At 45.1% G+C, this 24470-nt stretch overlaps 1 protein-coding gene across 2 annotated transcripts in view; it reads right to left on the bottom strand.

The window, feature by feature from the left end:
- Window positions 1-24470, bottom strand: part of LOC126527514 (complement C3-like) — a 154048-nt gene that overhangs the window by 25379 nt on the left and 104199 nt on the right. For both annotated transcript variants that reach the window (XM_055068701.2, XM_055068702.2), the window contains 11 exons: window positions 23315-23416; window positions 16004-16192; window positions 15385-15463; window positions 13579-13735; window positions 12023-12103; window positions 10704-10872; window positions 8447-8619; window positions 5902-6060; window positions 1978-2088; window positions 577-682; window positions 450-485 (listed from right to left, as the gene is read on the bottom strand). In XM_055068701.2, coding sequence (XP_054924676.1) covers window positions 450-485; window positions 577-682; window positions 1978-2088; window positions 5902-6060; window positions 8447-8619; window positions 10704-10872; window positions 12023-12103; window positions 13579-13735; window positions 15385-15463; window positions 16004-16192; window positions 23315-23416 — 1362 coding nt within the window. The remainder of the gene's footprint in view (window positions 1-449; window positions 486-576; window positions 683-1977; window positions 2089-5901; window positions 6061-8446; window positions 8620-10703; window positions 10873-12022; window positions 12104-13578; window positions 13736-15384; window positions 15464-16003; window positions 16193-23314; window positions 23417-24470) is intronic.

Raw genomic sequence — 24470 nt, 5'->3', positions numbered from 1 at the left:
AAAGACAAGGATGATCTGCGATAACTACTCGAAGCCACTTTTATGCCTGTGTGGTGATTCCGTAGTATTCATCTGTATCCTTCTGCATGCACTAGGTGCTCTCCTTCCTATTCATCTGTCTAATCTCCCTTTACCTTATATCCCAGCCTCCCAGGGTAGAGTAGCAAGCCTGATGCCTGTCTGTTTAAACTTCCTGCTTCTCATCCTTTACATCCGTCTCCTCTCTCTTTTACTGGTATATTTAAAGCTTAAAAGATAAACTACAGCTGGACATCTATCAATTAGCTACTCCGAAATAAGAATTATTATCAAGTATTTTGCGAACTTATGCTAAGACACCTAAACTGTAGACGACACATAATCACAGCTCTCACCAATACCAGTAATTTGTGAATAGACCATTAGTAAAATACAACAGCAACATTATCTGTAAAATTAATGTAACTCACCATGCAGTGAAGATCCAAAATCCACAGATCGACGTTCTGAAGCAAAAAAAAAAAAAAAACATGCGAAAGTGAATCGGAATTCGTCAGTCATTTTCTGCACGAAAGTCCCTTGTGCAAATAATTTTACCTCGGTCGAATCCAAGAAGCTCGTTCAAAAGGTCTTCCGGGAAATCATCCAAGGCAGCACTCTTCGCTTTGGATGCATGGATGCCAGCTCGTACAGTTACATTAAACTGCGGATGAAAGGTCAAACATTGTGCAGCATAATCATTTACTCTTGTTCATGACTTCACGCATACCACAGACCTAAAGGACTTCTGCCAGAAATAGTAAACAATCACAGTACAGAAAATAAAGCTCTGCGCTAAGCGAAAACACGTAATAAGGTGGAAATATATACGGAACAAATGTTTCAAATCACTGGATTAACATTGAGCAGCTGATACTTAAAGGGATGCACCTGTCAACGGTTTGAGATGACAAACACATAAAGCAGTTTAAGGTAAGAAGCAAACTCCTCGTGCCACTCATTAGCAACTGTAATGCGGTAACATTATCAGGAGTGACTCGAATACAGGTGGAATACAATGTGTCCGGTATCGGCCCATGTTACAAATGACATCAAGACTAGGGACCTCTGGTTATTTGAAATTTAAAATCCAAATAGAGAAGTTGCCGTTGCGTAATTTGTATTCCATTCGAGAACTATTTATTTCAAAGCGTCAGATTACGTTTCTTTCAAATATCGGAGGAATAAGCTCTTACTGGAATTTCAAAGGGGACAGAAAGAGTGATGTGAGGGCTGCTTCGATTAAATATACTATGGGATATTAGTGGTTTCTGCGCAGGCGGCATAAACAGTTACGGAGCAAGTAACTTCTAGTGATGCTGTGTATGAATGTTTTCAGGAAGAAATCATTGTCGCGAATGTTGTGTAGTATTGATTCAGCCTACATATCTAAGTACACCTGTGGAAATCAATTCTGTTGAAAGCACCTTCTGTTGTCATTTGTTCTCCTTGTGTCGTTTTTCATCCTGCACTACTTATTCCAAAATAACAGGCCCTAAATGACACAATTTGTTAAAGCCTGAATTAAAACACTTCTGACGGTACATAGCAAGCCCCAGTATAAGTATATCACCCCTCCCCCCAAGCGCCTTTGTGACCCAGTCTTGGGGATCAGCGCTCTTTAATCTGCATCGACACCAAAATAAAAGGTCAGCGAGTTTCCTGTGTAAAGCTGTTGTTAGTGGAGTGTGCGCAGCTTGGAATATTGGCCGACAAGTAACTACAATGGCGCATCTGCTGCCATTGCTGTAGCTTTCCTGGCCTCAAGATTTTGTGTTCTAACAAAAGAACCACTTTGTGAAAGCACTCCTTCATCCAGTAGTATACAGATGAACGCAGGCAGTAAGTAGACTTTAGTGTAGGTACTACTGATGCAAGATGTGTTTGCGATAAGAACTGGGTTCAGTGACAGTTTAACATTGGACTGCCTTGCATAATAAACTAAAGAAGGAAACTTACCTTGCACCGCACTTCTGCTGGAAAAAGAATGTTGTACTTCATTCTAACGGAAAGCAAACCACTTCCGGTTCCATTAGCTGTCACACGCAACTTGCCAGACATGTCGCGAATCTGCAGCATAGTAAAGTGGCAACAGGAATTCAATCGTTCTCGCACGGATGTAATTAGCTTCACCACTGAAGTGACTCATCTAGAATGTTTAACACTTTGCATTATACTAGCTGTCCGGACTTCAGCAGGTGCGCTAGTGGCGACATCTCGGGGCGTTGGACCAGCCACAAAAATGGTGAGGGAAGTTTCTGTTTTTTTTTTTTACTGTTCTTGTCAAATATTTTTTCAAGCCGGCATAGTTTCATAACTGTGATGGTGGCAATGTCTCTACATGAGCTCCTGAGCAGCGCATTTGCCTTTCATTGATGTAACGGTTTCATACGCGCTGATTTAGCACAAATTCACCAGATGGCGCCACCATTGTTGTTCAGCTATAGTATATGTAGCATATATAGGGGATAACAATAAATCATCATTATCGTTGTCATCATCACCATCATCACCATAATTCATCATTTCGCAAATAGAAAACTCTAGCTTGTCCTTAAACGTGTCGCCATTTATATCTAAGGCCTCAACACCGCGGACGTTGAAGTGATCAGAAGCAATCGTGGCGCCATCTGGTGACATTTAGTTAAACCAGTGCACAGAAAGTTTGCTGATACGTTATTGGTGTAAAGGCATCGGCAACATGAAGAATTACAAATTGATAATAGATCTTATTTTCAGTTTGCACTTAACGATAACATGCAACAAAAAAAATTACGTATAAGTACCTCACGATGACTCTCGACGATAATGCAATTAGCATTCAAGAAATGTAGCGATGCATCATACTGCTCAAATTATGTCTACTTAAAACGAGTAGTGGTCGCCAAGACCACCATGAGCATGATGGCATGACGACGAATGTATGACTGCGACACAGTGACGAAAAAGGAATGATGTCGATGGAACTACAAAGGTGGTGTGATGCCAAGGAGATAACGATTGTGAAATTATGATAGTAAAACAACAAAAAGCATGACGACGACGGCATGACAGTGGGCTGATTCTGAGTGTATGACGATGGTAGCGTGACGAAAACAATGGATGGGACAACTGGATTACGAAGCTAGAAAGACAAAAATGGCACGAGCGTGACAGCATGGCTACAACGTACAGTATGACAATGGATGCATGGCAGCGACTGTGATCAAGACACAATGATGCCAATGACGTGAACACAGCGGCATAATCACGACTGAATGACGATGACAGCGTGATTGCGATAGAATTACGAACAAGGAATGACGTCATTGGACCAACGAAGGCGGTATGACGATGCCAGCATATGACGATGACGGCGTGACGACAATGTAATGGCCTTTCTAAAGTGACAATTGTAAAACAGTTCAGGGTGTCTACCAAGTTTACAATTCTAAAACCTCCGTGTTTTCCAGGTTTTCCCTGAGTGCCTTTACGAAATTCCTTGGGTGATGCAGAACTATATATGATGTCAAGACGGGCTGAAAGCATATCGCCCGATGCTGTCACACTCTAGCAAGCCTATGAAAAAAAATTTTTAGATGACTTAATCCAATTTGAATACTAAAAAGTAGTGCTTATGTTATTCAGAAAAAGAATAAAAGGGAGGGGTTAGTAATTGCACAGAAAATAAAATGTCTTCGAAAAAAAATTGCAAATCGAATTGGACATTCTCAAATATAAATAAAAAGGGGATGCATACAGAAGAAAATATTTTCAAATCAACTGCTAGCAAGCTCAGTGGTATGAGGCCCAAACTTTGTCTCAATTGAGATTCTCTCTCAACAGCTCGTATGTCAACCTCAACTGTCCTGACATACTCTCAGCCCGCGCACGACGCCTCTGTGTTGTGTTTCATTGCTTTAAAGAGTTTACTTTGGTTTGGATAAGGGGCACCTGCCTCTCGGCATCAGCCAAGACCGATTGAGCTCAAAATGGCGGCAGCACGCTCCCTTTCTCATTCATTCCCCAATGCGTAAGTCTTTCTGTTCTTGTCCTCCTTCCACCACTCGTTCGCCCCACGGACCATTTTAAGCATGTTCTTGGTTAGTTTCACAGTCTACGTCCGATTTTTCAAACTCCCTAGGGGCCTCGAAAACGCCTGAAAAATCGGCCAGTTGGAAAAAATAAATGCATGTCATTTACTTCCCTAAGGGTTCAATCTGCCACAGGCACATTTGAAAACGCTCTGCAGGCCTGTCGGTACACGTATTAACCATATTGGTACTCGTACTGTGACAGAAAACACTGCATGCATGAGTGCATAATTAAGGAAAACATACTGTTTCTTGCAGCAATAGCCCTTTCCCATGCTTGTTATGTTTCACTGCAATACTTTTGCCTATGTTTCACTAAGTAACATTTCTGTACAGAGGCGAAGCTGACTTTCGGGAACCGGCATTAGGCAACACACCGTGCTTTCCAAGCTTCTAAGCCAATCGCGAGGACCACAAAGGCAGAGTCTGTGCCATTGCTGACAGCAGAAAATTCTTTCAATAAAAAACGTGGCACCCAACGGCAAGAAGCTTGATAGCGAACGTCGAAGCAGCTAGGCCTAGCCTTGCCACCGTGATGCCAGCTGCCAGCGGATCTGCGTGCGAGAGCGCCAGTTCGAGGCAACAAGGTAATCAAAATGGCAGCGGTGATGGCTTTCATTAATGCCGTTTCAGACCTGCGGTCACGGCAAGACTTCCGGAAAACCGGACGGCGAAGAGTTCTTGCGTCCGAAATTTCAGACGTTCTGATACACTGACTCTATGGGGTACGTGGTGGTGCCGCAAAGCCGTCCAAATTATTGGGATTCTGGAAAGTCGGTCGTTGACTGTACACTGGCAACTCCTCCAGCCGACAACAGGGCATCAAAGATGATTCATTGTGATTCCTGTCTTTTACTCGAGTCAGCATTACCGTGACTTTCAACCCTTCCAATAAAATTACAGCTTTTCCCTGTAGAGGCATAAATTCCCTGAGTTTTCCCCGAGTTTTTCAAAACTACTCAAAATCCCTGAAAATTCCTGGTTTTCCCGGTTGGTAGACACCCAAAAAACTATGACGTTACGAGAACGGTATTAGGGCAATTGCATGACGACTGTGTGGCAACGATTGAGTGATGACAGAATGATGAAATGCTGATGAATTCAACACAACGAAGGTGGAATGATCACGACGTCAACGCGACAACAGTGCGACAGAATTCATGATGATGATGATTGTATTATGACTACAGCATGACAACGGTATGGGGACAATGGGATGACGAGTCCATAAGGACGATGGCGTGACGACTGTATATCGAATACTGCCCGGCAATGATGGCGTGATGACGAGAGTCGATTGACAAAGCTCAAGGGACCACAATGACCTCACGACAACAGCATGACTGCTAATGTCATGCATGACCACTGTATGACGACAACAGTGAGACGACGGCTTGACGAGATTTGTATCACAAAGCTGGAGTGATGACAATGCAACGACCACGACCTAGTGGCGTCAGCTGGCCAACAACTTGGGTCAATGGGTTGGTGTAAGAGCACGCACATACATACATACATACATACATACATACATACATACATACATACATACATACATACATACATACATACATAGAGTACATAGATACGACACAGACTCAAAATGCGTGAAGCAGGCAAAGAATGCTAATTTCATTAGGATTGCTTCGGACCCTTTTTGTTTGAACAAAAGACCAAAAGATGCAGACACTAGCCCATATCTCTGCTGGTGTGGTATTCCGTCAGCTTCATTGCATGCCAAGAGAACTATGACTCCTTAATTGTACTGTTTATTTCACAAGTTAAAGTAATCTTTCATGAGTATACTCACATCCACCTCCTGGGGCACTGCTGCATTGTCGGGCCTTATCCGAATGCTCTTGTGGAAGTACTGCTGTCCACTCATAGTGACGTCACACATGAGGTCCATGTCGGGTTCCGAAGACTTCACGTCAAACTCCATAAGCGCCTGGAGGGCTACTGCGCCATCCTGAAATTAAGATTTCTTGCATGCATGGACACCCTCTATGAGTCCCCGTTGAGAACTCGACACCTTCGGTTCTACTGCAACTGTAGCCATGACCTTAAGCATGAGCGTGTCCCCTTACGTGCAATCGCCTTCTGTATGAGCTGCAACACGGTGCTAAGGTCAAAGAGGCTCTCAGTGTGCACGGTGGCGCCAACATGTGAAAAAAGTCGCAGTTTCACCTGAAAGGTGAAGTGTCGATAGCGATAGCAAATTAGTAGACAGCTATACGAAATAAGGAATCGGCCGTATAAACATGGAAACATTCGCTGATTAATGAATTAACAAGCATGGCAACACGCACTGGCAATGCGCACTGGCAACGCGCACTGGCAAACATGTATGCATCGCACTCGATGACCGCGGACACTCGCTGTCAAAACGCTGGAGTGAGCAAGCGCAGCAGCAGCAGCAGCGAGCGAAGCGACTTTTGTCGCTTCAACGCAAACTGAGCAGCCAGAACAAAGCACGCACAAAGGTATGAGCCGCCCGGAGATCGCTTTAAACTTACGACGCGTGCAACCGGGCACGGCCGTGCAAAGTACGCAGTTGCTGGCAGAGCAAAAGCCACCCCCTCCCTCCCTCCTGCACTGCCTCCTTGCTTTCCTTCCTTGCACGCGCAACGTGAGCCGCTTTAGCTAAGCCGCGATCGTCAGGTCCCCTTGCACCCGGTCGCAAAATAGGCAGTTGCTGCCAGAGCACAACGTCGTCCCTCTCCCTCCTTCCCACACCCCCACAGCCTTTCGGCGACAGAAAAATGTGCGTTTGCTCTGCGCTTTCCTCCCTCGCACGCGCCAGACTGAGCTACGATAGTCGGCGCCCCTCACGGGCTTTCACTGGCGACGGTGTTATTGGAGTTCAGTCAGAATTCGACTGTGGGCACCGTGTTGAGCTCATAATGAATGTAACTGTACTTTTGAAGCAGCTATCATTTGCCACAAATGTCTGTAATGGTGCAGGGAACCCAAATCGTTTGTCTTGTATGCGAACTTGATAAACGAAGCACCAGCGCGAATTGACTTCTTTCTCCCCAAAGTGCGACAGCTCGGAAGGCAGTCTTGAATTTTGCAGAACAGAAATGCAGTGGGCCGAGACTGACGACACAATTGAAAGGAAGTTATTAACAATAATACGCAGTAACTTGCCGGTGGCGAGCAACTGTGAATTGGACAATGTTTGCAAAGGAAAGCGACTGCGCATTGAACAATACTCCCAAAGGAATTGAAATAGAGTCTGAGCAACATATTCAAAAACGTTGTGTATCATTAAGGGGACGGGGGGGGGGGGGAGGACTTTATTTTCATCTGATATCTCAGCGAGTTAGTGCAATGACCGCAAGGAAACTTTGGAGACAGGGAGTTATTTCTTCAATAAAGTGTTTACCTCGAGCCGAAGTTCAGTTCCCGCGTGCAAACACGAGTTCCTAATTCACCTGAGGAGTATGAGGATTTGCATGCATGCGTGGCAGCATTTTCACTGGTCAGGTGTGCGCAGATGTATGCTCACTCAATACAAGTATGAAGGTGGAGGCACGTCTAAACATGGTAAAAGGATACTTTAACGTACGAATGCCTAAGTACTAAAATGAAGAAAGCTAGCAGACCCAATAACTGAATAAGATCACACGTTACCATGTACTTGACAAAAGAGTGAACAAAGCCAACAGTGACTTTGCAGGAAAACACAAAATAAGGGCACTAACGGGTGCTCTGAAAAAAAGAATTCGCAATTCCCTTACAAAACTTGCACGGATTCTGTTATCCTTGTATTGACTTTCTTTCTCTTTCTTTTTTGAGAAACAGTTGGCTATATTGCATTATTCTCGCAGACACTGTTTTCTGCTGGCCGCTGCGAATTTACCAATTTGACGCCACTTTTCTCCCACCTGTTCAGCGATGATGGCAAAGTTGATCTCAGTGATTACAAAATGTAAGCAGAACCCCAACGCGCAACAAATCACGTGATTGTATAACTTTCCTCTACGGTGAGCTGTAACGGCAATGTGGCCCAAAGTTTACCCACGAAACCAAATAGGGTTGCATATTCTTTCTTTTTTTAAATCCCAGATATTTGTTCTGCGCAATTAAAGTTGATATAGCTCGCCTTTTGTCATGGACAGAAACCCACCTTTTCTTCGTGCTTTGAATACTTATCTCGCATCCCCTACAATTCTAAGGTCATTTGCCTTTTTTTTTTTTTTCGCCATCGCATTAACCGACTAAGCTACATTATCTAATGCACATGGGGACTCATAGAAGTTTATCTCCGTTGCACAGTATAGGGGTTCTGAAATCTATACGTACAAAAAAAAGTACGTTTCTTTTTCTTCTACACAAAGATTTAAACTCACGTGTGTTGAAGAGGAACTTCCGGACAGAGGGCGATGAGTGTTGAGCCAGTTCACAACGGTCTGGATCACATTGGCGTCGCTATTGTCGCTGGCTAGCAAGGCAAGAAGCGCGTAACTTGTGCCTTCGACAACGTAGGGAGTCGCATTGCCACCCGTACTTCGTGTGTTCAGCACTGCGACATAAGTGGAGTGTATAGCATAACATACAAAAAAGTCTCAGTCCGAGAGCAAGTGTGGAATAGTTTGTCGCCTTCTGTGAAACCTCCTTTGCACCTCAAAAGCAATTCATTGCTCGAGATAATTGCCTGTTTATCTTTGTTCTACAAAGTGTTTTCAACCAACACTTGTAAAAAAAAATTATGCCAATCCGACCCATTCAATGGCATTTATGTACGAAGCAAAGCTTTCGCAAATCACTTATTCAAATGGTGTGCAACTGTTCATCTTCTGCCACAGCTTTTTGCAGCGTAGCGACAGCTTGCCCGCCAGGTAGAACTACAGGACGCGGAGACCTCTACCGCAAGACAAACGCGGCCGTCGATTACACTACCTCCAGGATCAGACCACTTTACCCGGCAAGAAACTGACTGGACCGACGCGCCAAGGCCCGGGAAGAGGGCATTGAATTTCTCTCTTTAATAAAAGAATCATGGTTTTAAAGGAGTATTGTCGCAGTGAGGGTATTTAAGGTATTTGAGCACTGCAATTTAGACACCGCCTGTTATGCCTCATGATTCCATAAAGAACAGAGTCGGCCACCGACACATATGTAATGGCAGTACGGATAGGGCTAGATAATTTTAGTACTGTTAGTGCACTGCTACCAGTACTGCTAACACGAGCAAAACTTCCCTAGATCCAGAGGTTCTCCGCTTCGCTTCCCAAGCGAAGCGGAGAATCTTTCGAATCTAGTAAAAATTGGCGCTACGACGTGGAGAAAAAAAAAAAGACTCAAGGACATGAGAAACCACTGCCACGACACCGAAATGATCGCTACGAGGAACTGCTGATGTGACGAACTGTTTTCCTTTCACTCAGCCCAAATTAGTTTCGCATTAGCCTGCGAAGTACGACTTGTTGTCCTGCTGCAGTGCAGTGAATGCCTCTCATCAACTGGATGTCCTCCTTTAAATCAAGTATAATCTGTAACCGACAAAATGAACGTATGCCGCAATGCCAGCCAGAGCAGCACCTGCAAATCTCGGTGTTAGCGGACACTTATACCTAGCGCCGAGCGTGACAAGGTAGTCGGCACTGCGTAGCCGACTATGCACTGAAATTAGCCATCCATAGGCAGAGAGCATCACAATCGCATTGTAGAGTCCCAGTAGTCATGTGCTTGGGCGTGTTTTGGCGTAGGGGAAAGAAAAATTATTGGCCGCATATCTGCACGCTTCGCTGCGGATAACTTGTAAGCGAGCAAACGTGGTGCTGGAACGTCGGTACATCACAGCATCTCGGAAAATTTTAGAGCACATACTTCATATTGGTGTTGTGAAGGGACACACAGTTTTGATATGGCTACTTTATCTGCAATCCGGCGTAGTCCTGTGCCCGCTTCCTCACAATTCGACTAGGGTTCCGTGTCAACCTGGGCATTTTGCTTTTGTTCAAGTTTAGTTTGCACGTGGAGCAAGTATAAAAGCACTGACATCTCGTTCTCTGAATGTAGTTTCATGCAGGAGACTGTATTCCTAGCACGAAGAAATCTGGTTAGCGTGGCTTGCACTTCGACATCATTTCACTTCGAGTGCCGCGATTTCATTGTTAAAATTTACAAAACAAGCTTCGAAATAAACTCGAACTATCAATTTTCTATATACCTGTTATAACATAGAAGTATATATTTACAAAATTCACACAGACAGACTGAATAAATTTATCTTACAGAGTTCTGCGGAAATCTTGAGAATTTCTTGTTACAATTTAAGGGAAAAGTTGCTTCGGAGATAGAAAGCACTGACTGCTACACCTCCGTATCACCAGGACGTGCTGGCATATAACTGCCTTGTGCCTCTCCCTATGCTAGGATACTATGGTCGTAAAACTAAGATGAAAAAACAGCAGTCAATACCGACGAAGTTAACAACATAGTAACATCTAGTAACATCGCATTTTTACTTTTTGCTCGTCTTATTGAGAAATTTGCAATTAGGTTCTCATCCACCCACTAATATTACTATTGCTCTCATTTGTTCGTTTTTTTTTTTTTGTAAACATGCAGTGCTATAAGGAAGGAAGCACATAAATGACTTACAAGGTTCGTGGGTGAGCTTTTGCATGAGGGCCAACAGTGCGTTGTCTTTTCCCATGACGTTTCCTCGCATCATTGCGTACGCTGCAAGAGCCGTTGCGTGGGCGTTTTCATTTCCGAAATCTGTCTCGCTGAGATACGTTGCAGTCTCTCGCATGGGATGCAGTGCAGACTGCAAAATATGCAACGTGACACAAAACCATCTGTGACTCATGCAACTGTGAAGATTCAATCGTACGCGTGCTGTGTTATTGTGGGATCGTTATTAACGTCGAACAATACGGTCTTCGGAGTGTGTTAAACCACAAATATTGTGGACCATTTCCGGAAACAAAAAGTTTCTTTCGCTGTGGCCCAAGAGATGACATCACCAACCATTACATGATGCAAAGGTGCACTTATCCACCACCGCATCCCCAACTCAGATCGTAAGCTGTCCAGTGGCTAGTCTTTTGAATAATGATCCCGCAAACAATTGCATTTAAATATAAAGTTAAATATTAAATTATTCTGCGAGATTTGGAGTACTGCACGATGGGCTATCACTCCCGCTGTAGACAAGTGTTTCAGAGCAATCTTTACCGCCAGGGATTATTTAAGGTGTACCCGAAACACGGTGCATGACCGTTGTTGCATTCAGCTCCTGCTTCCTTTATACCCCTTCCCCTGTGTAGGGTAGCAAACCGGACGTGCATCTGGTTGACTTCCCTACCTTTCCTGCCTTCCTTTTCATCCTCCTCCTCCGCTCCCGCGGAATGCTGCCGAGAACGAAGTCGGCGAGCACAGCGCCCCACCTACTGTGACACCACGATGGGTTCGAACAGAAAATGTAGCCATATTTTTGGGGAAAATATTACTAAAATAGGCAAGACCGGAAGTTATCAACAGGCAAAGCTTCTTCACATTATTTACCATCACGTAATAGCACCGACGATAGTGCTTGCGCAACCAAGCGCCACGTAAACATAAAGCGAGTGAGAAGTTATCGCACATCCCTGCGTTTCGCAGTTGTGTTGTGCATTTTATCTGTCCGAAATTTTTTTGAGCCGCAGCAGTATCAATAAAGGTAATTTTTCTCTTGGCTGCGCAAGTGAGCTTGAAATCCGAGGGTGTATTGTACGGGTCATTAGCGGAAGCATCTAGTGCACTCCCGAGTACTTGTTTGGATAGCTTGACTGATAAAATACTTTAAAATTTTTGTAGGATTTCTCTTCCAAAAGTGCTTGTGGTCAAGAGAACTTGTGCCATGAGAATGTTTCAGTCATGTACGAACTGAACCCGTGCCGCTAGGTGAAATGAGTCACCTTCTTGACCAGGCGTACCTTTTCTTTGATGAACGGATTACATTCCACCAAGGTGATGAATACGAAGGCTGTCATGGCCGTAAACCTGTCTTCCGTTCCCTGTAAGATTCAGAAACAAGAATAACAAAACACTGTTTCATTGTGCCAACATTGGAATTGTGCCTGTCACTCATTTTTGCAGCTACAGTAACTCAGACAGAGATTCAGTTCTTCATATACAAACAAGTCGGCGGAGGGCCTGCATTCCAAGTCATGTCTCAACCATTTCTGAAGTCATTATACGGCATTCGCCCCAAGAAAATTATGGCACTATCAAAACATTAGAGAGTTGTCTGCTAAGAGCTTATCGACGAATTCCCACATCATTCTCGTAGCCCGTTTGGCATTTGGTTTCTAAGGAACAATTTTCCAAGCCTTCGCAGAAGTAGGAATAGAGCAGTCAATAGATTGTGGGCGCAAGGCATGTTAAGGAGGATGATCCTATCCCCTTCAGTCATGGTGTACACGTTTGTGGAAGCAACTTACATTTCCCATTACTTTGCAGTGGTTGCAAAGAATAGACAATGAACATTAAGCTTCGAGTGAACATTCTGTGAAAGTGAACATTCTGCTTCCCAAAAGTAGACCCATTTCACTTCCGAGTGAATTTTATTGCTTCAGACGACCGCTTTGGTGAAGGCACTAGCGTGTTTGACCGGACATTGGAAGTGGGCTGTTTTGATAGTAATCGCGAAATATTTTTTTCACTCGTTGCAAATGCTTCCACTCAATAATTAACATGTGCTTGTATTTAGAGCGGGTGATTCATTATTTTTATTGAAGAGACGTACCATGACTAACTACAATAAAATAATAAATCGCTATGTAATTATGGTGGCTGTCTATAAAATGCAGTTATTCTCATCTCCGCTTAACTTGCTTTCTATGGAGTCTCCAGCACCGTGGCATAAAATTATGCAAATTTCACACATTTATCGACAGTTGAACGTAATTTGGGACTGAAGGGGCTATTGAAGGTAAATATCAGGTTGAGCTCAAATAACCTATCTCTATCTCTTTCACAACAATAAGTTAAATTGATAAGTTGTTGTTAAAAGCATTTGTTCTACATGTGCTTCAATTTAAAAAGAATCAATACGGCTTCCTTCGTATTCATAATTTCCTGAACTCGCTAGTGGAGTTTAACTTTTATCTTTCAATCTAAAGCTATCCCTCACCTTACAACTCTGCGCCACAACACATATCACTAAGCAAGCAAGGCCCAGTTCGTTTTCTTGTACCAGGTACAGACTTCAGTACTACACTTCAGTTTGTGCGAGCGCTTCTTTATAGCAGGTTGTTCAGTGGCAATGATGGTCTGTCGCTGAGCCCGATGCCGAGCTTTTTCGATGGGCGAGGAATGCAAAAGAAACGCCCACTCAAACAGCTTTGAGTGCGAAGCAAACGCACCTACGTTGCCAAAGCTAATCTGGAACGCTCCACTGCGGCATCTTTCATAGTCCCTTTACAGCGTCGCGTATATTAAGCAAGATCGGGCAGCCAACCAGTCAAGGTCTGTCAACTTGCTAACTTACCAGAATGCTGTCCTCCGCGTAAGGCCACTCTTTCCAGAAACCTCCCATCGAATTCTTCTGCCTCAGTAGCCACCACAGGCCGGATAAAATGACCGAGTCATCGATGCTAGTGTACTGCCTCGCTTTGCACAACGTGCGCGTGACGAATGCTGTCAACCTATCGAAGCAAAAAAAAATCAAACGAGAAAAAAAAAATAGCACACATTGAACAAACGCTATCAAACGCAGCCCTGTGCATATTTCTTGTGTGGGCTCTTGTACTGGACGCATACAAATGCACCCAAGTGAAATACTTCAGAAAACATACCTTCTGTAGAAACATTCAAAGATGACCGTTAATATAAGCGAATGTCCAAACGCTTCAAGAAAGATGTTCGCTTCAATAAAGGAATGATGAGCTTGAAGGCATATATTTGCTACAGTGAAAAAATTGAGAAAGCGCTTGTTCTTTCTTTGCCTAATTTCACAGAGAACAAAGCCGTTCACCTGTACATCTGCAGCAGTAATTAGAGGTCCATATATAAGCCGATTCGTCACATCCCTGTCCCCTCCAGCAACATAGTGAGCGCCGGCGTAAAAGGCGACTGTCGTCCTCTTCTCCAGACGATAGAGCCCTCTCCCGCAGCCGTCTGAGGGGGAGAAGTTGGCGGCCCAACTGTTTTTCCTGAGCACTCCATAACCACGTCTAAACCAGGTATAAGCCTCGTATAGGTCTCGTACAAAGCACATATGAACCACGTCAAGCTCTCACATGAGAGCACGTGCCTCTCAAAGAGCTATATAATATTTGGCGTTACGCACCCCGGAACTCCAGTTTCGCAAGAGCATGCGCCTTTTGTATCGGCGCCGTTGCGCCGGCGCGTAAGAGTGCGAGCCACAGTGACAACCTCGAAAGTGCGTGAAAAACCAGTCGTTCTTTTCTTATTATGGTAGATATACTTCCTGTAGAAACAAAAGTTATTGGTGACAATTGCTTTCGTAGACACAGCTGGATAATTTTTGTACAAAGCCTGCTGCACCGTGACGAAGACTGGTGTTGCTACCTCTCTTCATCATGCCAGAATTTTGACAGTGAATGCCCGCGACCATGCAGTGAGATGTGTTCATATTTGCCGGTGAATGTGTGACAACATGCTTGTTCATTTAGCTAATAAGTGAGCGTCTACAGCACTTTATGCAACTGCTAAAACGGCTAACCTTACTCCGTATAGCTGTCTATAATAATTTGCTACCACCATCAATGCTCTGCCTTTCGGACGAATCTGCCTTTTTTAGTTAGCCATTTCCAATCGCAAGCTCATGTCATCAGCCGACTGGTGACGACAAGCTTCATCTTTGAACGAAAAAGCATTAGGACAGCATGCAGTGAGTGACAACGGAAGCCACAGACCGACATGCGCGTTCGTTTGCCATACGCCGTGTTTTCGTCTTTAGCGTTGATTCATTCGAAGACGTTTCCATACCAACTAGCTCGGATTCAAAGCCTAATGAGCTTCACCTTGCCACTAGCTTGTGGCACGTCAGTAAAATACCCTCCCCCCCGTCACAATATTGTACACTAGCATATTTGGTTTCCAGCACGACGATCTACATGGGAAGTAAGACAAGTGACAGGAAAGCAAGGCGCTTACTTCTCATGTAGGTCCTCGTGCTGCTGCTAATCAAAGATGCAACATTACCAACATGCCCCTTTAAGCCACCCTTGCGTACCCTACTATACTTGAAGTCTGATGCAGAGTATTATAGCTGATATGATTAAAGTGACCCGCTTAAAAACAGTGAATAGGCAGAGACTGTGGAGCTTACCACAGGCTACCGGTCACTGTGTTCCCAAATTTCGAGAAAAAGCCGGTCTCGTTCCGAAAAGACAGCTGCCGTTGATATCCTACGGGGGGAAACAAAGGCAAGGACTTCTCATCAGGCTTTCCTTCGGCGCACAGACAAGGCGTTATAACTTCAACATACTTTTTTCCTCCTGTTACTGAAAAACAGAAGTGAAAACTGGAGGAGTGTTCTGTTTTTCAGACATCAGACGATGATTATGACTGAAAAACAGAACACTCCTCCAGATCCGGTCAGTCAAGGAAGCAATTAAGAGAATGAATTGCAGGAATATTCGATCACTAGATCTATACTTTAGATGTGCTCATGATTTATTTTATCCGCGCATTACCTCATAGTGTTTGGTTGTTCCTGCTCCCCTCATTTTTTTCCCCTGCTGATTTGACAATGCATGACAGTCTGTACTTTCTCTGCATACTCCATCGTTTAACGTATACGTTATCACAAGCCCGCTTGCAATGTTATGTAAATCTTGGAACGCTTCTTTAGCCAATGTACTAGAAACATGTCCCTGCTGGTGGGGTCAAATTACCTATAGTGTCTTGAAATAAGAGTAAATAAATAAAGAAAGATATAAACTGACCTTCCCCAAGGTACCGACGCCCTCTCTCTTCAAGTGCACGGTCAGTAACATTCCTCCTTTTGAGGTATTCGAGAACATACAGCGTTTTTGCCATGAGCACAGCGTTCTCCTCGCCGCTTCCGCTGGGCATCTTCATGAGGACCCCGATCTTCTCCAGCGTCTCTTCAGCCAACGAGCCTACCTGGTTTCCTAGGCGACGAGATGATTTGGGAAAGTCATCATTACACCCGAAATAAAGAGTGGTGTTCTGGGGCAATAACTTTCGGAAGTGCATTCGAATCTGGTTATAAAACAACGAGGTTAGTGCAGAAAAAAAATTTGTTCGATATATCGGGTAGTTCTATTTACCCAAAATATCCCATAACAAACGTAGAACTTCCGGGATGTGTTCACTACATGTAGAGTTATCTGCTGAGAAAGAAAAGAAGAAAAAACCTATTTTTTTACGCCAAGGCTACGCTTGCTAAGGGCACTAATGTTTGCCTGTGCCTTGAAATGGTTCTCAGTGTACTAAGAATGGCACTCTCAATGCTCAAGATTGCGTAAACGCGCTAAGTGGCTATGATATCTTGCTGCTGAGAGCTATGTTGCAGGTTCAATTCCCGATTGAAGCGGCCCAATTTCAATGTAAATGGAAGGCAAACACCGTCGTGGTCTGTGCCCGAGTGCTTTAAAGAGACCCATGAGACCCGTGTAGTCAAAATTAATGCAGAGGCCAGCACTAAGGTGTTTACAAAAAGCCTCAATGCTACTTTCTGTCATTGAACATTGCCACCAAATATCAACTGTAAATACAGCTCGAAAGAATCCGAAGGGTAAGCCATAGTGTCTAGGCAGAGTACAACCCCGGGCTACAAAAACTGTTGTCCTGGAGCTAGTCCCACTTTAAGTCAATTTCCTCCTGAAACGCACACGGTGCTGACCAGACATATGCACGAGACATGACACACAGATATTGTATTGGAAGAGTTATCCCCTGCAATTCTGTGCCCGCGCTCAAACACATTTTATTATTGCGATAGCAATTACATCGACACTCCAGGTGCATTTTTGCCGTCGGCGATGCCGTGAGGTTTCATATGAGTGAAAGCGTGTGAAGGTGAGCCGGCAAAAGCAGTTAAATCTCCTGTGCACGAGCGAGGAATGCGGCCTGGATGCGTGCCGTCTCCTGTTGGCACGAGGCAGAGGGATCGGGCAAGGCAGGAGGGACGTTCTTCTCCGGCGGCTGCTAGGGTGCCTCGATGTCCTCCTCGCCCGCCGCTCCGTACATAGTGGAGACAACCGCGGCCTCTACTATGGCATTGGTCACGTGAAATGTGGATGCCATAGTAGACGCCTTTGGCGGATGCCGCAGGGACGCCTTACCGGCGCTCGTGTGCCTTGAAAGCAATCTGCGACGTGGCCAAAGCACGGTTATAATATTCTTACACCATGAGCCAAAATGCGCGCCCACGCTGACCTTATCTTCAAAGTGGTCAGCGATGTTTGCAAGATAAGCGTAGCGCTGGTAGTTTCGTATGCGCTGTATTTTTGGCATTTGGTTCGCATGGAAGCGAGAGATGCATGAAGGTCGATTCGCTTGCTGCTGCCGCGATTCCTCACTCCAGAATTTTGACAGCGAGTTTCCGCGCTCATCGAGCGAGATATGTTCATGTTTACCTGTGTGCGCGCGTGATACCGTGCTGGTTAATTTAGTTAAAACACATTGGCGGGCTAGTTGGTTTGAATCCATGATAGAATGTGTAAACGTAACTGAACAAGGGCATAGAAAGAAGTATACACACAAAGAAAGCGCAGTCTCTGTGTGCCTGTTTCTTTCTACATCCTCGTTAAGTCGCGCTTACATGTTCTATCATAGTTAATTTAGTTAGTAAGCGAATGTTCGCAAGTTTATAGGGCTGATAAAACTACTATAGTTACTTCGCACAGCTATCTACTAATTTGCTATCGCAATCGGTGCTTCGCCTTTCAGGCAGAAGTGCGAATTTTTTGTCCTAAACTTATCGTCTGCTCTGACATGACTCTAGACAACTACCCGGGTGGCAGACGTACGCAACAAGCTGTGTCCATAGAAGCTTTCTTCTTCAACTAGAAGACGCCCGCTTCTGCGAGTACTCACATTCATTTCACAGGCGACAGAAGTATCATATGTTATAATAATACAAACTATTAATGCCGTATACAGCTCAAGCAGGCCTCCTCCCTGCACTCAATGCCAATTTTCTGCATGCTCTTGATGTTGACGATTCTTTTGCCCCAGTGTTTCAGCCCATACAAAGTGTAGAAAGAACACAATCAGGGACAGAAGAGAGTGTTGTGCCTCGAAAAGACACACGTCTGTCCTGCCCCTTGTTGCTCTATCTTACGGTGCCATGAAAAAGACTGCCGTGAAAAATAGCAGACAACACACCTAGAAATAGGTTGAATAGGTGCTTTTCTTATTCAGTCCAAACCTTAAGTTGGGAAAAAAGCCACAGTTTCACCTGAAAGTCGAATCATCGACTGTGATAGCAAATTAGCCGACAGCTATAAACCTTTTCATCGGGCGAAGAGGAAAGGGTGCACAGCAAGCCTTTCCTCTTCTCTGGCTTGTGTGATCAGGCGCGGCGCTGCTTGAAAGTATTGCTGTCGTGTGCTGCGAAACAATTTCGATATGTTTTAGATCGTACTTTGTGAAATTTACGCAATGTCCGTTCATATAAGGTCGTCAGGGAAGGCTTTCGGTGTATCGGTAACTACAGTACATGTAATATCTCTTTCAGGCGCAAACACGCGAGGCGCATTATCAGCCGCGGTGTGTATGTGTTGTGAACTATTTTGCGTATATCGGTTTTAATTCAATGAAGACAACAGGCGTCTCTGTATTACCAGCATGAAATGGTAAATCTGATCACTATCTGATCGCATGGCGTAGGGACTACAACATAAGAGCGCATGCTCGTGTACGGCCAACCTAAGGAAAGCACGAAACATCTAAGCGGCAGGCGCTATCAAATTGTGATACACCGGCATCCTTCTGACACATTTCAAGTCTAGTAGGCTTAAAATCACTATATGTCTGTGCTAGCCTTTCTGCGTGAGGCCAATGGCACTGCGCAACACAGCTATCACTGTGGTTGGTGAACCAGCATGATACATATATAAGCTGTGTGCTTCGGCATTGCCTCTTTGCCCTGTAAAGCCATATCCGAGATGGATCACATAAAAAGATTGCAATGGCTATTTTTTAGGACAAAATTTCCTTAATACGTGTAGGTGCGTCGTAGAGAATGGGACGAACAAAACCGAAGAAAAAGATTCTGTTGTCATCTTCTTTTTCGAAGAAAAAAAGAATAGAGAAAATGGGCTAACACCGCAGTACGACCTCACATAGTCACACCGCACAACGTTTACAGATTTATAAACACTGATACCGCATGCTTGGACCATGCGCTATATAGAACAAAGATATCTGTAATCCAGCATCTACCACAGCTTAGGATGCTCGCACAGTTCATAAACGGTCGCTTCGCTGGACAAGTATAGTTCGCACCGTAAGGTATGCTATTACCAACCAAAACTATTTTATTCATGGGTGGAAACATACACAGAACCAAGCAGACACGAAATGTAATCTGTAGCTAACAGTTTCAATGCTTGTCAAAGTGTAACAGCACAGCTCAGGATATTGTAGCAGAACGGTACCCACGCTGTTGCGATCGTCGCGTATGTTCCGTTGCTCTTAAACCGCAGCTTAGAACTAGAGGATAATACTGCAATAAGGTTGCATTAATGACTGGAACTTTCAGAAATACACAATTGATGTCCGATTGTAGGTTGATTGTAGGCTCAAACATGCGAGCACACATTGCGCTGCGTACTCCGTCCGCCTCAATGCCAGCAGAAAGTCCGGCCATACCGACTTAAACCACTTCAGTACGTCTCACAGAACCGTTTTCCACCACGTAGAAAACGCCGCGTCATCCTAAATAGACCGCACGAGCGCGCAAACAAATGCCAGAAACTGCCACCGAGCATATACTTGCCATGCAAAATGGAGCGGTCGCGCAAGCAAGCATGCCGACTGCCCATAGATGGCGCCACGGCGTAGCAATATGGTGGCGCCCGTGAAAAAGCAGTCTGTACGAAGTAAGGATAGTAGCTTTATCGGCCGTGTATGAGTAAGCATTCGCTTACTAACTAAAATAACAAGCCTGGTGCCACTCTCACACAAGCGCACAAGAACACGTCTCACTCGATGACCGTGCACACTCGTTGCCAAACAAACGCTGGAGTGAGAAGGCGCGGCCGCAGCAGCGAGTGAATTTACCTTCGTGCTGCCTCTCACTTCAACGCGAACTACACACGAAGCTATGAGCCCTCGGCGCATCTAGACTCTGTATTCATCGCAGACCATTTTAACGCGACAGCGTTAATGAGCTCCGGTCGCAGAAAAGCCGGTGTCGTCGGCGTTGGCGTCAGCGGCGTTGTCCGTGAGCAATAAATCCCAGAAGGCACTTCATAAATAAAAAAACATCTTGCAAGGTGGGCTGGTGGGAATCGAACCAGGGTTTCCGGAGTGCGAGACAGAGACGCTAGCACTCAGCCATGAGTTCGTTCCTTCAAAACGGCATGAAATCGCCTCTAGTGAATGCGGTGTTGCCTTAGAAACGTGCCGTAGAAAGTTATACTGCGGTGTATATCGGTAATTATGACCATGTAACTTACAGAAGTCGCCGTTTCACGAGTAGCGAAGTAGGTTTCCGCTACATTTCTTCTGCACTCTGCGCACACGCAGAGCCATCTAGCGGCAAACACAGAAGACCCCCTCCTCGCAACGTACGGCGCTGCCCCGACACGTGGCGCGCTACTCGCCCCATGATCGCGTCCGCCTTCATGGCGCGTCGGGGCCCGGCTATCTGTGCCGATCGCGACGTTTGGCTGGCGTAGCACGTTTGAGTAGGCGGTGCGAACGGGGTGCGATAACGCTATCGTGTTCCACTCTTGAAGGCGAAGCTTAAGCGTCCTCCAATTTTTCAAGATATGGGCAGCATGGCCTCGCCGTACGCAGTAGCCACCACAATAGAAAGCCCCCGCCCCCTTCCCTCCTCCTCCCCAAGTGATTTGTGCCGACGGAAAACGGCGGGCTCCTTCCCTGCTTTCCTTCCTCGTGTACGGGAGACTGAGCTGCCATCGTCGGCTCACCCTCACACACTTTCACTCACACATACAGCACACAGCGCGCGGTGACTATGTTATCACTCTTAAACTTTACACAGAACATCACGGGTACAACGACGCCTACGTCAGAAATGCGCCTTGAATGTCCACGTAATTGCTATCCTAATAACAACAAATAATGCCCGTTCCGTTTTCTTCCATGCGTGTTCTTTTTCTTACTGCGCTAATGTGTATAGACTATAACTAGCCTAGAAAGAAGTATTGACGAGTTAAAAAAGCGCATGTGTATGTGTTGCCGAGGAATGTGCGTTTCAATACATACCTGAGTCAAAAACTAATAAAAATATTTGATGCATGTTACCCATATGAGAATTCCACACAATGATTTCTTACAACTACTGGCTGTCATTTTGCATGCTCTCCACAACATGGATTATATGCGAAGCTACGCGAGTTTAACGTGCGTGCCAACCGTATCTGCACTGAAATATTGCGAAACAAATTTGTTTTAGTATAGCCTGCAGTCGTTCTTATTTTAACCACTCCTTCGAAAGTTAGGCCACTGCAGGGCCTTTTGTTGTTAAACAAAAATAAACAACATGGACTTCTGTAAACGAAAAGCGCGTCTGAATGGGCTGTTCAAGAAAGGTCAAGGGTTCCAGCCCGTGCTTGCGTTGGTGCGTGTGTCAACGAGACATCACACGAAGAGACCAATATTGAAAATAAATATTTTTACAAGGGAGTTGTCCAATAAACACTCAGGTTGACGCTCCGAAATCTTTATTTCTGAAAATTATTCAACAGCAGATTTATTCATTTCTATATGCTCTCCAACAAGTAAGATGCACGCGTCCCGTCATTTCTATCGAGCCTACATAACGTGAGCAAAGCAATCTTTTTGCCACCATATTAAAAATCGTCTCCAATGTCCAGGAATTACAACACGTTCCATGTCCAATTACATGACAAATCAACTTGCATTTTTACCGTTCTCCGAAGCATTACAATGGTCCCCTGATGCGTTTTGTACAGTCCAGATCGGGCATTCCCGACTTCTTTACGTACCTGAGGGTTGAAGAAGGCATTGCTTTGACATGGAACAAGGCGTAGTTATAGTGCATTGGAGGAAATGTTTGAAAAGGGCTAAAAAAAGGTGGCTTCCATCATGTTATCCGGACTTGGTGGGAACAGACAGACGAGTGCATTTCAGTTACTGCAGAGACTACAAAAAGCGATACAGGCGGCAATAAATAATGTCCATTAAAAAAATGGCTGTGGCTTAGCTAAGGTTAAGCCCAGGATGCGAAGCATACTAGCCTTTATTTTAATTATTGAACCACTGTTTAGCCTGGTGAACTGCTGTTGCTTGACTATATTTGGTTCGGCTAGACGAAGAAAGAACTCATGCGTTACTCTGCTTCGCCTTCAAGAGTGGAACGCGACAGCGTTCCCGTCGACCGGCCAAGGGGTGCAAGACAATGGGCTACGGCGCAGCGACTACGCGCCCCGCATTGGACGCGGTGAGCGTCGAGCAACGTAGCGTTCGGCGCGGCAACGAAATGTGCGCCTGAGCAAGCGACGCACGCCTGAGCCTTAGAACCAGCTCGTTTCTAAGGCAACACCGCATTCACTGGAGGCGCTTTTGTACCGCTTTGAAGCATCGTACTCGCGGCTCAGTGGTAGCGCCTCCGTCTCACACTCCGGAGACCCTGGTTCGATTCCCACCCAGCCCATCTTGCAAGAGTTGAGCCAAAGCCACCTAGAAAATCAGTCTCTGTAGCACGCCGCAACCTTCGCTTCTCATTCCAACGAGCAGCTCTGTCTCCAGGAGGCATCTTACCTCGTGAGTGTCTAGCAGAGGCAAGCGCAGCTGCTTATATACCGCCGCAACGCCGCGAGCGGCGGCGCGAGTTGGAGACCCGTTTCTCCTCTGTCGTGACGTCACGGTGTCACGTGGTATTGAAGGCGAGACCGCCGCGCCTGAGGAGCTGGGTTGAGCTCTCGTAATATGCTTCGCATAAAAAAAATTTCAAAGCATCGGTCTCAGTCTTTATTGAGCACCCCTTGCAATCTGTACCCCACATAGGCAGCAACTTCTACTGTCATCAGTCTTGTTTGGGTGAAACAAGACAATACAACGAAGCCACTTACCCATCAGGGAAAGCGAACAGCGCATTGTGCCTGGCACAGCGTCCGGAGGCGAAACAACATCAACGGAGATGGTTTGCTGGTTGGTTTCCGAATCTACGAAATCTGTAGAATAGATGAAGCAGCAGGTCATGGCCTGTTAAATCTAGTATTGGAAATGGCGAATCACTTCTATGGAAGCCTGCACAGTGGAGGAAATTAGACGGAAGGGTAAAATTGACATCCAGCCGAAATGTAGCACAAGGCTACAAGCTACTACTTGAAACCCAATCATTCATTCACATTGAGCACGATATGGAAATACCGGTAGTGGTTATTGTTGCGCATTTTACCTGTCTTATGCTGATGGTAGCGATGATGATGATCATTCCTATACAAGCCTTTTATGAACAATGCATAACTTTTTCCAAGGATGCAGCTGTAGATCTGTCTCTGCATGTTTGTTAACAAAAACGGCGCCGGTCTCTAGATACTATTTCATTTCTTTCACTCAATGACTGTGAACAGACGTTATGAAGCTACTGCTTCTATTATCCCTAGACATGACGTTGAGGGCAAGCCTAAAGGTTGCATGGCGGGAAAACTCTGAGATGACTCAGGTAGCATCTTAATAATCTCAAAAACGCCAATAAGCTTCCTCGCTAGAAGGACATAGACGCAGCTGCAGGATGGTGAATCAATTGCACCCTGTCAAAGGAGACTAAAGAAAAATATCAGGCCAAGTTAGATCGATAGATTATTCATCTAGAAGTCTCGCATTGCTTTCTGGTTGCCAACATATGATTTCGATGTGTAGGAAATTCAAACCCAAGGCACCTGTGCCACTCCAAAGTTTGAATCGCCCGCACCAAAGCGTACCAGTTGGCCTGATCTGCACGTGACCTATTTCTTGGCCACTCTTTGTGAATCAGCCAGTGCTTACATTACAAGAGACAGAGAGAGAGCGTATGTCCAGGTATGGGAGCGTTCCACTCCGATTTCTTTCAGTTCTTCATTTTCTCGCTCACAAAAACTCTGTTTTCACTACAATTGAATGACGAAATTCGCTACAGCAGAAGCTTAACTTTTCAACCAGCTTGACCCATTTGTCTTTAGTACTCCTTTAAGAAGCACAAGGTGGTCAATTTCTGACCGCTTCGGTTTGCGAGTGCAACAGTCA

This window comes from Dermacentor andersoni, chromosome 9 (assembly GCF_023375885.2).
Source record: "Dermacentor andersoni chromosome 9, qqDerAnde1_hic_scaffold, whole genome shotgun sequence".
NCBI lineage: Eukaryota > Metazoa > Arthropoda > Arachnida > Ixodida > Ixodidae > Dermacentor > Dermacentor andersoni.
The sequence above is the reverse complement of the archived record's forward strand: the minus strand, read 5'-3'. Positions and strand labels throughout refer to the sequence as shown.